Genomic DNA, 14,623 nt, shown 5'->3' with positions numbered 1-14,623 from the left:
GCAAAGTAAATAAATAAACATAATTAAAATATAAATATCTCTACATTATAGTCCTTATTATTATCATCACCATGCAACAGCCTAGGAGAATATTGAGTAGTTGTGTGCATTGTAAAATGATGACAATGGAATCTGGCTCGTCGAATAGTGTTATTTGAAGCTAAATTACATTGTATAATTTTTGGTTTCTCTTTCATTCTCAAAAGAATCCCATCAAAAACCAAACATGGCAGCCAATAGCTTTGAAGAAATAAGAAATGAGACTGTCGATCTCGTAAGTTTTGTCTTCTCTATTCTTTATATATCAATCTCACTCATCATGCAAAAATATATGTATATATTTTTTTTGATACCATTCATTTTTGTATTATTAGATCTCTGTTTTGTGTGTATTATAAGTATTATGATTTCAACAATAATCAAGACCCTTGCTTTACAATTTTAATCCTTTCATTGTGTTAAAAACAATCACAATTTAGGAAATCATTGTTTATTTTATGTGTTATTCTTGTTGTAATTGGGTAATATTGTTGACAGGAGCGCATACCAGTTCAGGAGGTATTTGAACAATTGCAATGCACCAAGGCCGGGTTGTCCACTGAAGAAGGACAGAAGAGACTCGAAGTCTTTGGACCAAACAAGCTAGAGGAGAAGGAGGTTTATACATATACATATACATATATACAAAATGCATATAATATATAGTAGTGTTTACATGCAAAGAAATTTATGATTATCACTGTTTAACCAATGTTATTGGATGTAACAGGAAAGTAAGTTTCTGAAATTCTTGGGTTTCATGTGGAATCCTCTCTCATGGGTCATGGAGGCTGCTGCTATCATGGCTATAGCATTGGCAAATGGAGGGGTAACATATCTTTGTATTTCTCATATGTATAGATGTACATATGTTATTATTCTTAATAATATTGAAATATTGAACAAATGCAGGGTAAACCACCAGATTGGCAAGATTTTGTGGGTATTGTTTCATTACTCTTTATAAACTCCGCCATAAGTTTCATTGAAGAAAACAATGCGGGGAATGCTGCTGCAGCACTTATGGCAGGTCTTGCACCAAAAACCAAGGTTGACCCTTTACAAATCATCAGTCAAATTGGCTTGATCAAGCCCAAGTTTCATGTGCTCCAATTGAACTGAAGACATTTCTTTGTTTTGTTTTTTGTTTTTAGGTTCTAAGAGATGGAAGATGGGGTGAGCAAGAGGCAGCAATCTTGGTACCAGGAGATGTGATCAGTATTAAGTTGGGAGATATCGTCCCAGCAGACGCTCGCCTCTTGGAGGGAGACCCCCTCAAGATCGATCAGTCTGCGCTCACTGGTGAGTCTTTACCAGTTACAAGGAATGCAGGTGATGAAGTTTTCTCTGGCTCTACGGTTAAGCAAGGCGAGATTGAGGCAGTTGTTATCGCCACTGGTGTGCATACCTTCTTCGGCAAGGCTGCACATCTGGTTGACAGCACAAATCAAGTAGGACACTTCCAAAAGGTACCAAAACCCATCACGCTTTGTGTCCAAAAAACAGATGTTTAACAGGTACAATCCCCATTAAGTTTGAGTCTGATATGATATGTTTTCCATGGTTAAGGTTTTGACTGCCATTGGAAACTTCTGCATATGCTCAATTGCTCTAGGAATGATAATAGAGATAGTGGTGATGTATCCAATTCAGCGCCGGAGGTACAGAGATGGAATTGATAATCTTTTGGTGCTTCTCATTGGAGGCATTCCAATTGCCATGCCAACGGTGTTGTCGGTGACAATGGCTATTGGTTCCCACCGGCTGTCACAGCAGGGTGCCATCACCAAGAGAATGACAGCAATTGAGGAGATGGCTGGAATGGATGTTCTCTGTAGTGACAAGACTGGAACTCTTACTCTAAACAAACTTACAGTAGACAAGACCATGGTCGAGGTTAGTAATTAAGACAAGGGAAGTGTTAGGCTGTTATGTTGTTGTGATCAAAATCTGTTTCTGAAGTAGTCCTACTTTTCTTCATTTTCCAGGTGTTTGTGAAAGATGTGGACAAGGACAATTTGATCTTGCTTGGGGCAAGAGCTTCTAGAGTTGAGAATCAGGATGCTATTGATGCTTGTATTGTTGGAATGTTGGGCGATCCCAAGGAGGTACATCACAAACTTGTAGTCACTTTGTGATTATAATCACTGTAAGAAGCTCTAAATTATCATGAAAAATTGTGTTGTAGGCCAGAGAAGGTATCACTGAGGTTCATTTCTTGCCCTTTAATCCAGTGGATAAGCGTACAGCCATAACTTATATCGACTCTGAAGGCAATTGGCACCGAGTTAGCAAAGGTGCACCAGAGCAGGTTATTTATCATCCTCACATGCATATTACTGATATTCATATTTACTTCAATCTGTTGTCCTCATTTGATTCCATGGAATAACTATTTTTCAGATCATTGAACTCTGCAACCTCCGGGAAGATGTAAAAAGGAAAGCTCACGCCATCATCGATAAGTTTGCAGACCGTGGTCTTCGATCTCTTGCTGTTGGTAGACAAGTGAGCTCTTAGTCTACTCTTTGGGATAGTTGTCTTAGCGTAAATTTATTGAGTGATTGCTTAAACAGAAGCATATCCTTTTGATATCAGGCTGTGCCCGAAAAAACCAAGGAAAGTGCAGGTGAGCCATGGCAGTTTGTTGGTCTGCTGCCTCTATTTGATCCACCAAGGCATGACAGCGCAGAGACTATCCGCCGAGCACTTAATCTCGGTGTCAATGTCAAGATGATCACTGGCGATCAGCTAGCCATTGGGAAGGAGACTGGTCGGAGGCTTGGCATGGGAACCAACATGTACCCTTCTTCTTCTCTCCTTGGTGAAAGCAAAGACGAATCCATTTCTGGAATCCCTATTGATGAGCTCATTGAGAAAGCTGATGGCTTTGCTGGTGTCTTCCCTGGTAATTACAAAAACAACCAGCTCAGCTCATATGAATATGCTAAGCTTGACAAATTAGACATTTACTAATGAATTCACTTACAGAACACAAATATGAAATCGTCAAAAGGCTGCAAGACAAGAAACACATATGTGGAATGACTGGAGATGGTGTGAACGATGCCCCAGCTCTCAAGAAGGCAGACATTGGAATTGCAGTGGCTGACGCAACAGACGCAGCTCGTGGTGCGTCCGACATAGTCTTGACAGAGCCGGGGTTGAGTGTGATTATAAGCGCGGTTTTGACAAGCAGAGCCATCTTCCAAAGGATGAAGAATTACACCATATATGCAGTTGCCATAACTATTCGTATTGTGCTAGGATTTCTGCTCCTTGCTCTTATCTGGAAGTTTGATTTCTCACCTTTCATGGTGCTGATCATTGCTATACTAAACGATGGGACCATCATGACTATTTCTAAAGACAGAGTGAAGCCGTCTCCTGTTCCTGACTCATGGAAGCTTAAGGAGATCTTTGCCACTGGCACGGTTCTTGGGACGTACTTGGCTGTCATGACAGTTGTTTTCTTCTGGCTTGCTCAGAGTTCTGATTTTTTCACTGTAAAAACCAAATCCAACCATGAAACTTAACCAATATTTGCTTCAGTTTCTAGTTACATACAACATTGATCTGCCCTTCCATTGACAATTGCAGGATAATTTCGGGTTAAAACCTATCAAGAATAAAGAAGATGAGCTCACTGCAGCTGTTTACCTTCAAGTTAGCATTGTAAGTCAGGCACTAATCTTCGTCACAAGGTCTCGAAGCTGGTCTTTTGTTGAACGCCCTGGTTTCTTCCTCATGGTTGCCTTCCTCATAGCTCAACTGGTATGAAAAGAAAATAAAATCTAAACTTCAGTTCATATTATTCAAGAGCAAACGAGTGACTTTATTATTTACCTTTTGTTTTTTGAATGGTTTTTTCAAAGGTGGCTACTCTCATAGCAGTGTATGCAAACTGGACTTTTGCTCGAATGAGTGGGATTGGCTGGGGATGGGCTGGTGTTATATGGCTTTACAGCATCATCTTCTACATTCCATTGGATATTCTCAAGTTCATTATTCGGTATGCATTGAGTGGCAAGGCCTGGGACAATTTACTTCAGAATAAGGTATATATATCTCTACCAAAAGAAAGGTTTCATTCCCATTTTTCTGTTTCTTCCTGATTTTTACTCTATTGTAATATGCAGACTGCTTTCACCAATAAGAGGGATTATGGAAGAGGAGAAAGGGAAGCTCAATGGGCATTGGCTCAACGTACCCTTCATGGCCTTCAGAGTCCCCAAACGACAGATATCTTGAATGATAGTAAGAACAACTACAGGGAATTGTCTGAAATAGCTGAACAAGCTAAAAAGAGAGCTGAAGTTGCAAGGTCTTGATCGATAACTTTAAAACAAGTCTCAGATCTTTATGTTCATACTTGATATACTTACTATTTGATGGTGGGGTTTTCAGGTTAAGGGAGCTTCATACACTCAAAGGGCATGTTGAATCAGTTGTCAAGCTCAAAGGACTTGACATAGAAACAATTCAGCAACACTACACAGTTTGAGAGCCTTGTTCTTCTTTTTTTTGGCAAACAGATAATTAAAGAGAGAAAGAGAAAAGAAACATAAACTTAAACTTAAAACTATGGAATTGTAGTGCTTGCACTCTTTTTCTATTTTCTTATATGGCTTTTATATATGGGAAAATTGCAAAGAGTTGAGAATAATCCAACCAAGTGTGATTGTTCAAGGCAATCATCCGAAGTTGGAAAAGAAGAGTTGTAGGAATAATTCTGCTACTTTGCATAGATTTACTTATTTATTTCACATCCCTTTTCAATGATAATTCTCTATTTTTGACTTCAGCAGAATTCTCACTTTTTGAGTACATATATGTATATTATTTACATATTTATTGATTTTGAGTAACTAGGCATGAAAAAACAAGTAGGCTCCTCTGCAGATTCATATTTAACAACTCAAACAATCTTAGGACACCCCATATATGACATAACAGTATAAACACATTATTTGTTTCCTTCTTTCATTAAAATAATTTTTTTTAAGCATCAAGCTAATGAAAATCATTTCAACCAGGTTGGCAAGCAACTCTCACTAAAATAATATTATCTCTGCCAAAATAAAGCTATTAAAATACATCCTTTTCCCAAATCAATGAGTTATTGCATTCATTACCGGTTAATTTTGAGTTCCACAAACATTTTAACATATTTCGCCTATATATATACAAATAGAATTCGTTTACTTTTTCTTTTCTTCCCATTGAATGTCAAACAATTGATATATTAAGTCAAAACATAAAGAGTTCACCTTTGCAAAAAGAAACTTCCGTAATATATTATTGTCATATCTATATACCTATAAACACACATGCACATGTAAAAATACTCATCAGAAGAAAACCTTTAGCAGTATTAGTTTATTAATTTATTATTCTTCAGTAATGCTCTCCGAACTTGGCTGCCATTTACGAGTAGACACAAAGCGCTTTCGAGAGCCTCTCATTCCATTTTTTAGCAAACTCTTTTTAGTTCTCTTCCTTGCTTCTGCTCTCGAAACGCCACCGTTTTGTTTAGTCTTAAACACCCGAAAGAAGCAAAAATAGTTGAAAACAGAAAACCATCCTTTTTTTCTTGCACAGTCAGAAACTGGGTCAACGGGACATTCCTCGTTGGAACTCGTCTGAAGCTGGGGAACGGTAGAATACTTCAAAGCAAAACGTTGGAGCTTTCGAACAGTGCTAATGGGCACGACATAGTATTTCTCGCCGAGCTTTAGCATGGTCTCGGGGGCGACCGTCGCCCAAGGCTGGCGAAACACGTGCGGGTGAGCCACGTAACATCGTGGATTCCGAGACATGATATCTGAAGCTGGTACTGGTCTGTCATGTAACTCTACGCGACCACCGGGGTGAACTATTTTGACAAAGAGGTTCTTTGAACTGTTACTACACAACCAGTTTGATAAGGCCTTGCTTGTTGATCCAGCCATGGAGAGACAGTTTTCTGCTAAGAGAAGCTAATTAAGTATAGAAAGAAATTCTCTCGAAGGAGCTGAGAATAGTCACCGGAATCGATAAATAATATAAAAATATATAGTATATTAGTATCCTCTCCATATCATTATATTACATATCACATATATATTTATGCATAGCATAGTTTACATCGTTGGTGATCTTGAAATTGGATAATATATTACAAAACAGCTTGATGGTAATACTTTTACGTGGAAAATTAGGATCCTTATAGAGAGCTCAAGGGAAAATACACCATTGATTGTGTCTGTTTCGGTGAGTTAAATATATTTTGCTTATTATTATTATTTTGTGTTTGTTGTCGTTTTACCATTTGGCTGTTTAGAAATTTAAGCTACAAATGCAAAAATACCACATAACAAGTGAAGATATCAAGGCATACAAAACTTCTGGACTCAATCTATTAAATATACACAAGTAGATTCATGTTTTTCAGTACATGAACAAACCAAGAAAATAAAGATGATGATCTCAACTTCAATTAATTTAGTTCAATTTACAACTGTAATAATAGTAAGAAAAAAAAAATGTCTAGTATAAATTTGCAATTTTTCTGCATCAGAATCCAACTATCCAGCGTCTAATGACTAAGGCTATGTACCCTCTTAAAGCAATTACACTATAAATATTCTGTGGTGGGAATAGAACATCCACGAAACACAGATCAAAGGTTTTTAAATCACTGATCAGAAGGGTTGGAGCAGACAGAGGAGATTGGCTCTGTTACTCTTAGAGATCCTCCGAGTTCCAAAGGCACAAGAGGGATAAGTGAATGCAGCACATCGGTTATCAAAGGTCGGTAACTTGGCTCTGGTTGCACACATAGAACTGCCACTGCAGCGACCTGTTTCATGTCACATTTACTTTGTCATAAGAAAAACAAAATGGTGACTTGTTGACCAGTGTTTAGATAGAAAAAAAAAATTAGTAAAGGACCTGGTAGAGGTGTTTTAAATCCATGGTGTTTTTTATCACAGGATCCACAACGTTTGGAAGCCTTGTTCTGTCAGTGAGCTGAGGCATTGCCTGCAAGTTGGTCCGAAATAATATTCTACAACTTAGCCAATTTAAAAGAGGAAGGGATGAGTTTGGGGCTTCAAGGATGCTTACCCTCTTCACTAGAGACTGGTTCTGATCTGGTGTCTTATATTCAACAAGCTTTCTTCCAATGAGGAGCTCAAAAAGAACCATCCCAAAAGCATAGACATCACTTTTATCAGTTAATTTTCCTGATAAAAAATATTTCGACATTATTCCTCCAGATTTTTTCTATTTTATCTTAAGGTTTAAAGTTGGATAGAGATGACATAAGAACAAGTCATTCATAGATTATTGTGATTTTATATAAATTCAGTTAAATAAATAAATTGTAAAAAGTACGCTTCATGGGACCACAACATGCTAGGCCTCATAAGAAATACTAAACAGACAAAACAATATTTGTTTTCTTCTTAACAATGTCAGAGAATATCCAAAATCAATAAATGCATGAAAACACAATGAGTAAGAATGTAAAAGGTGAAGAGAAAATAAGTAGAATAATAATGACAAAGGAAAATGCTTCCTATATTCCTACAGGTTAATAATGCAACATACCATCCAAAATGTACTCTGGAGCTACATAAGCTGAAGTTTCTGACACTTCTATGCTGTCCTTGTTTTCAATCCCAAAAGTTACAGCAATTCCAAAATGGGAAAGCTAGATAAAGAAAAGAAAAAATCTCATTAAGGATAAGGGGAAAAAAATCAAGCATCATACGGTTCCATGACATGACAAATCTCACCTTTGCACTAAAGTTAGAATCCAGAAGAATGTTAGACAATTGTAGATCTCTATGTACCACAGGAGGATTACAGTTCTCATGAAGATATTCCAACCCCCTGACATCATCAACAATGGTGGTTCGATGCAAGTAAATATGTTTGTTAAAAAAAAAACAGAGCGAGAGAGATAGAGGATAAAAGAGTTATAATAAAAAATTTGGGTAAAATTAGTTTTGTGGACATACCTGGCAACATCAACAGCAATTTTCAGCCTGAGATGCCAAGTTAGAGCTGATCCTTGAGTAGGTCCTAAAGAATTAAACAAACATAATTTCAATATTATAGTTATAGTTTTATTTTAAAGTCTTCAATTCAACCTTGCCGTTTTCAGTTATTGCCAATTGATATATCTTACCATGTAGCTGAGTTTCTAATGATCCATTCTGCATCAATTCATAGACAAGGAACCTTGTTTGGTCATGAATGCAATATCCCAAAAGTTTGATGATGTTCTGATGCCAAATTTTGCTCAGCCATTTCACCTCATTCTGATGTGTAGAGAGAAGATTAGTAAGGAAAAAAGCACAAATAAATCAATGAATTTTCTGGAAAGCAAGTCACAAAAAACCAGTTTCAGTCTCAAATGGGAAAACATTACATTAAATTTTCTTTCAGCATCTGGTCCAGTAGTAACATCTACTTTCTTCACAGCAACAAGAACTTTTTCATCCAAAAGAGCTTTGTAAACAATCCCAGAACCACCCTCAATCAGAACATTACTTCTAGCGAATTTGTTAGTTGCAGCTTCCAATGTATGATAATCGAAAATAGACACTGAGCCCTTCCTACTACTTCCCATCCGTGAGGAGCTAAATCCCACCATTGCTGAACTCAATGATAACCCTTTTGCAGCCTCTTCTAATAGATGGAAATTCATTTATAAAACATGAGGAAATGAAGGCGAACAAGGTTCATAATCATGGTGATTTCAGCAACTTAACTAGAGGAAATGAATGAAGTGATGGAGAAGAGGGAACATACCCTTTTTCTTTTGGCTCTTCCCATTGGAGTCTCTCAACTTTCTACGTCTATATATCCAAAAGCAAGAGAGAAACAGCAAGAATCCACCAAGGAAAGTGGAAGCAACAATTAGAGCAATAAGAATTCTCTTGTTCAAATCATGGTGATGCACTACTCTAACCTCGGGGTTTCCTGCTGCTATTAGCATAACAAAAATACTCGTTAAGCTAGAAAATATACCATTTTTCAAAATTAGCAAGATGAATGAATTCACACAAGTATAAATCTTGTGAATAAAATTGTTCGATCAGGAATGCCAGAAATGAACAAGGGGGCAATTTAGGTAAGCTATCTTTTGGTACTGAGAAGACGACTAAGGTAGGAAAAGGAAATCAGGATCATGTATCAATAGTTTTGTGCTTTTAACTTCAAATGTTTTGGTTTTTTCGGTTCTTTTATGAAAGCAAAAAACAACCCAAGGTTCCTTTCAATTAATGGGTCTGAATTTAAAGTAACCAACCAACCAATAACCTAAGCAAGTTGAGAACCAGAACTCAAATGAAGACATACCATGAAAAATACAAACTTTAAACAAAACAAACACCACTGAATAATGCTAAATACCTGGAGATTCAGCATCCATTGTAGAAAACTGAGAAACGGGTTCTTCTTCCTTAGCAAGAACATGACCGGAAACGTTGGAAGGAGACGACTCTGGTCTTGCATCAATGATGTGTGAGAACAAGATGGTAATGATTAATGCCCATGTGGGCATTAAGAGAGAAAGTTTATTCATTAGTTTTTTTTTTCTTCTCTCATATATATAATAATATTGTGAGAGGAGACAGAAAGACTATATTTTGAGAGTATGAATGAATTAGATAAGGAGTTGGGACTCTGAGAAACTTCTGTTCTTGTCTAAATTTTGAATTTCTCTCATCTCTCTCTCTCTCTCTCGTTTTTGTGCAAAGTACTTTGTTGGGAGGAGGAGACAAAAGACAATAGCGGCAGGAAAACCAAGAAAGCACTTTTTTTTAATTGTAGGCTGATCTGTATCCATCCAAACGGGACGTGAAATCATGTGGTAGTTATCAAAAGGTGAAAGTTCAGTCAATCACTCTTAGTAAGATGTTTTATGGATAAAGACACTTCTAATAATTAAGTAATGTGGATTATTGTTAAATGAAATAAATAATTGAGTTTGTTGTTAATATTAATAATGGACTTGATATTTTTGTAAATTTAAAAATTATATTCATAGTAGAGTTTAAGACCTTTTAATATAATTAGATAAAAGAAGGTATCTTTGTCAAAAAAAGAAAGAAAGAAAGAAAGAAAGTGTTGCCAGACATAATTAAAGGTAATAAGATGTAAGAGTTGTCTTGATGAGGTAACACATAGACCTCATTGAGCTTTTAATGAGATTTTAAGGCTAATTAATTTGATAAATTTTTTTTTTTTTTGATAGAGAGAAATATCATTCATTTTAAAAATTACAGTTTTTTTGTTTACCTTGGTTAAATTTCAATTTTTTTTAGTTCTGGGCTTGGATTTTTAACTGTACTTTAGCTTAGAGTGGTCCATACTCCATAGTAATAAGGAGAAAAAAACAAAAGGCACGTGCTTTGACTATGTTATATTATTAAAGGAACATTCGTTGTATTTATTTATATTGATGTAAATTGGACAAACATGTCTTAGGTAGTCTATCCATTGCATAACCTCAACAAAGAATTGGAAGGAAAATGCAATTTACTTACCGTGAAGTTTAATACCACTTTTCCAGTGGACATGAACATTTCTAGAAAAAACAACTAAGCATAATCAAAACATGGTATCATAAATCAACATAACTTTATTTTAATGACCATAATGAAAAGGGTCACTAGTAAAGGCAAAAAACTATATAGATGAAATAATAATAATGATAATAATAACAATCTGGTTTGCATATTCTGGATAGGATAGTCGGTGGTTATGGATGACAAAGAGATCAAACACACTACCCTACAGTGTAGGGAATGTTAAAAGTACGAAAACTTTGAACTTTATTATTATTAGTCCCCACCACACCACCCTTCTTCAAACATTATGTCCCAACTCCAATTTCAATCCAAAACCCATCTAACAACTTTGACTCCAAATAATGCACAACATATTATGAAAAAGGCCATCTCACAAGGGGTGATCACTTTTGTAGTTCTTGGTACGTAAAGATGAAAAAAAAAATGATGCGGGAAACGGGTAGAAATGGGGGCGGCCAACCGTTCAAAGAAAAGTGTCCACTTGTCAATATTGATTGTTTAATATTTTAATATGAGAAGTTCGCATTGTAAATGCAACTCTAATGGAGGTTACTCATTGCTTAAAATATCCAAATTATCCTAAAAAATAATTTTTTATTTTTTCAATCATCCACATCACTTTTGGTAATATTTTACATAAAAATATTTCGATATTAAGTCATTCTAAAAGTTGTCAACTATAGTAACACATATTATTATGTAATATATTATTTTATAATTATAAATATTATCATACTAAATTTTTTAAATTCATATATTAATATAAATAAATATTACCTAAAATTTAAATTAGATGAAATTTAAAAGAGTTTATAAAATGACATAATTATAATTAATCAATCTAACATAATTAAAAAAATTTAATCAAAATGATTTCCAAATTTTGACCATATGTGCTCCACCAAGTCCACCTGAAGATTGGGATGAATATTTCTGTCACGAATTTCAGCATTTCTTTGAGCATTGTCGGGAAGTCAGAAATAGGTCCATGCAATACTTCAACTGTTGGAGTGACAACGGGAGCGTCATCATAATTAAATTGAGAATATTGAAATTTTGGATTTTGGGGATTAGCAGATGGAGTATTTTGAAAATTTTGATTGAAATAAAAATATTGAAAATTTGAATTTTGGGGGTTGGTATGTAGAGAAAATGATGAATTTGAAAAACTTGAGAATATTGAAAATTTGAATTTTGGGGTTGGTATGTGGAGAAAATGATGAATTTAGAAAAACTTGATAATATTGAATATTTGGATTTTGGGAATTGGTATTTGGAGAATTTGTAGAATTTTGGGAATCCATTGATAAGAAAATAAATTTTGTGATTTTAATGATTTGGAAGAAGAGTATGAAATTGTATGAAAATTGAATGAAATAGATGAGTATTTATTGAAAAAAATAATAAATAAATTGCGTCAAACATTAGAAAAAAACGGTGATAATTTAAACCGTTTTTTACAAAGTGAAATGTTACATTTATATATATATATACATATATGTGTACAATTTAAAAAAAAAAAAAAAAAGCACTATTGCTTGATAGAAACAACGATGCTTTAATTTTGTTGTGGCAATGTGGCTCTCCAGTGGCATTACTTGCCAGACTTTAGTCAACTGGTTAATCAACAGCATTGTTGTTGCTCCAAGAGCATTTTTAATGCAATAGCCACAAGAGTGACTTGACTGACTTTTGTCATGTTAATGCCAACGTGACTACTAAAGAGTTTTATATATTGTGAGAGATATTGACAACATTGCTACTGCCAAACAACGTTGCCTCTTATTTTTTTTTTATAAAAAACTATTATTTTTTTATATTTTATATATTTTGGTAACCAATAGTAGTGCTACCATTAAAGTTGCTCTAAAGGGTAATGTTACACATACTCTTGCCACAAAAAATATAATAGATATACTTGTATAGTCAAAATTTTAAAGTAGAGACACATAATATTTAATTGTGGGTGTATATATTTGCAATATACTTAGTGTGCAATAAGTGTAGAAATTGGAGGTGTATCTAATATTACTCCATTTTTGTAGGTGTGAGCACTTAAACTTATTGTCATTTCTACACTCACTTAAATAATGAACTGTAATAAAATACATTAGTTAATACAATTTTTTTTTATCATACTATCAAGTCAATTTTATATTTTAATATTTTTTATTACATTTACATTTATTTTGTGTTACTAAAATTACAATTTGGAGAGATTCCCACAATTATAATTCATAATTATTTTACTTAATTGATTTCTTTAGTTTTCTCTAGGATAAACACATTCATAAATAATCCCGCAATCAAGGATGAGTTTGAATTTGGAAGTGCATATATAATAGTTGGTGGTAGGTGTGAACATTTAACCTGCAAACCCGCCCGATCCGCAATTCGAAAACCTGTTTTTTGGCAAAACCCATCGAATTTGGGTTAAATCCGATAGGAGTCAAGTCAAGTTCGGATTTTGAAATTTGTTTATCACGGGTTCGTGTTCAGACCCAAAACCCTATTAAAAAGTAAAAACTGATTTTTTTTTTTAAACAGTCATCTTCATTCATTCAAAGTTTCAAACTTTGAAAAGAACCCTACGACTCTAACCCCCGACCCTCCTTTCTCTCTATCGACCTATCTGCCCAGCCCTGCACCAATGCTGCCTAAGCCTTTCGCTGCCCAAGCCTAGCCAGTCAGCTCGTCAGTGAGCCCGACCCCTCTCGGCTCTGCTCAGCACCACACATGGCCGTAGGCTCCCTCGACCTCCGCCCCAACCTCGCCGACAGCCACAAGCCACTGAGTCCCCGGCCAACCCCGACCCCTCTCAGCTATCATGCTCCGCTCAACAACAGTCTCCTTTGGTTACGGTAAGTGTTTTTCTTTTCACTTTTTTTTTTTATTAATATATAATTATATATTATACTATATATATACAAATTATATATATATATATATTAGATAACAATTGTGAATTCATATGTATTAATACTATACATATGTGATTTATTATACAATTGTGAATTGTATTTAAAAAATGTAAAAAAAAAAGTATTTTTGAAAAATTGGGCTTTTCGGCCCAATTAGCCGAACCTAACCCGAAACCCGACCTAACTGAACCCGCCCAAACCCGAAACCAAACAAAAACCTGAAAAATTTAGACTGGATTCAGTACCACTTTCCTCTACCTAAAACGCGGAAAATCCAGACCCGATGCACCCAAAACCTGAAAATGTGATCCGTGTGCACCCCTAGTTGGTGGTCACCTTCATATTCTCCTGCACTTTAAACTAAAGAATTCAAATACGTACCGAGAGAGAAACATGGTAAAACTGAATGAATTACACTCACAAGTGCACATCCTAAAATAATGGCCTTACTAATAATACAACCCCTAACTTTGTGCTGGTGAAAAGGCAGTCTAACCATATAATGTAAGAATATATTAAGCTGAGAGTGGCAACTCAAATGTGCATTGATATTATTAACCCACGCCGGTTTTCTTCTTTGATAATGAAAAACTAAATTTAACTAAGAACACTCGTGGCTTAGTCTTGAGAACATGTAATGGTGAATTTTAAATTGAGCAAAGATAACAAAATAGGTACACGACTCATGCTTGCAGATTCAGAAAAAAGCCAAATCAAACCAACAAGATTTTCTAATTATGTTTGCATCTAAGTTGGTTGCTGTGCAAATGTGTTTTAACTATGGGCGAATGTGTCTGATGTTTTAAGAAAGGAGTCAAGTACACACACAGCTTCAGGCCACATGTTTAAAAATCTCAACCTTGTATATAAGAGAAACAAAAATGGAAGAAACCCATCAAACTAACACAGGTGACGAAAATCACAAGTTATCAAGTTAAATTATTATTGTCCCATTCAATAGTTTAGAATAGCATTAGGTTGACACTTGATCAACAGTCTGCAATGTGGTGAAAACTTGACTAGGAAATGAAAAGAACCACCGTGCTCACCTTTCCGCTCACAATGCTGCACTACTGC

The 14,623-nt window shown here is 35.3% G+C and overlaps 2 protein-coding genes across 3 annotated transcripts; one reads left to right on the top strand and one right to left on the bottom strand.

Annotated features, from left to right (window-relative positions):
- The first annotated feature begins 226 nt into the window (after window positions 1-226).
- Window positions 227-4,702, top strand: LOC133793606 (ATPase 9, plasma membrane-type). Its single transcript, XM_062230917.1, has 15 exons — window positions 227-274; window positions 538-657; window positions 770-868; window positions 952-1,089; window positions 1,194-1,508; window positions 1,609-1,935; window positions 2,028-2,147; window positions 2,228-2,350; window positions 2,443-2,547; window positions 2,638-2,947; window positions 3,031-3,545; window positions 3,640-3,813; window positions 3,915-4,097; window positions 4,179-4,363; window positions 4,447-4,702. Exons 1-15 carry the CDS (start codon window positions 227-229, stop codon window positions 4,541-4,543), a joined length of 2,859 nt encoding a protein of 952 aa, XP_062086901.1. The 3' UTR covers window positions 4,544-4,702.
- A 1,787-nt stretch (window positions 4,703-6,489) lies between these two features.
- Window positions 6,490-9,830, bottom strand: LOC133796452 (probable receptor-like protein kinase At1g80640). 2 transcript variants are annotated; one of them, XM_062233962.1, is made up of 10 exons: window positions 9,445-9,830; window positions 8,842-9,015; window positions 8,459-8,718; window positions 8,216-8,348; window positions 8,046-8,109; window positions 7,821-7,917; window positions 7,633-7,735; window positions 7,147-7,265; window positions 6,973-7,062; window positions 6,490-6,880 (listed from the first exon to the last, which is right to left on the bottom strand). In XM_062233962.1, the coding sequence occupies exons 1-10, from the start codon at window positions 9,614-9,616 to the stop codon at window positions 6,716-6,718; spliced, it is 1,377 nt and encodes a 458-aa protein (XP_062089946.1). In that variant the 5' UTR covers window positions 9,617-9,830; the 3' UTR covers window positions 6,490-6,715. The 2 variants fall into 2 exon arrangements, with proteins under 2 accessions (XP_062089946.1, XP_062089945.1); XM_062233961.1 differs by having other exon boundaries at window positions 8,842-9,018; window positions 9,445-9,829.
- Between the last annotated feature and the right edge of the window lie 4,793 nt (window positions 9,831-14,623).

This window comes from Humulus lupulus, chromosome 8, assembly GCF_963169125.1.
Source record: "Humulus lupulus chromosome 8, drHumLupu1.1, whole genome shotgun sequence".
Taxonomy (NCBI): domain Eukaryota; kingdom Viridiplantae; phylum Streptophyta; class Magnoliopsida; order Rosales; family Cannabaceae; genus Humulus; species Humulus lupulus.
This window is presented reverse-complemented; position numbering and strand designations above follow the sequence as displayed.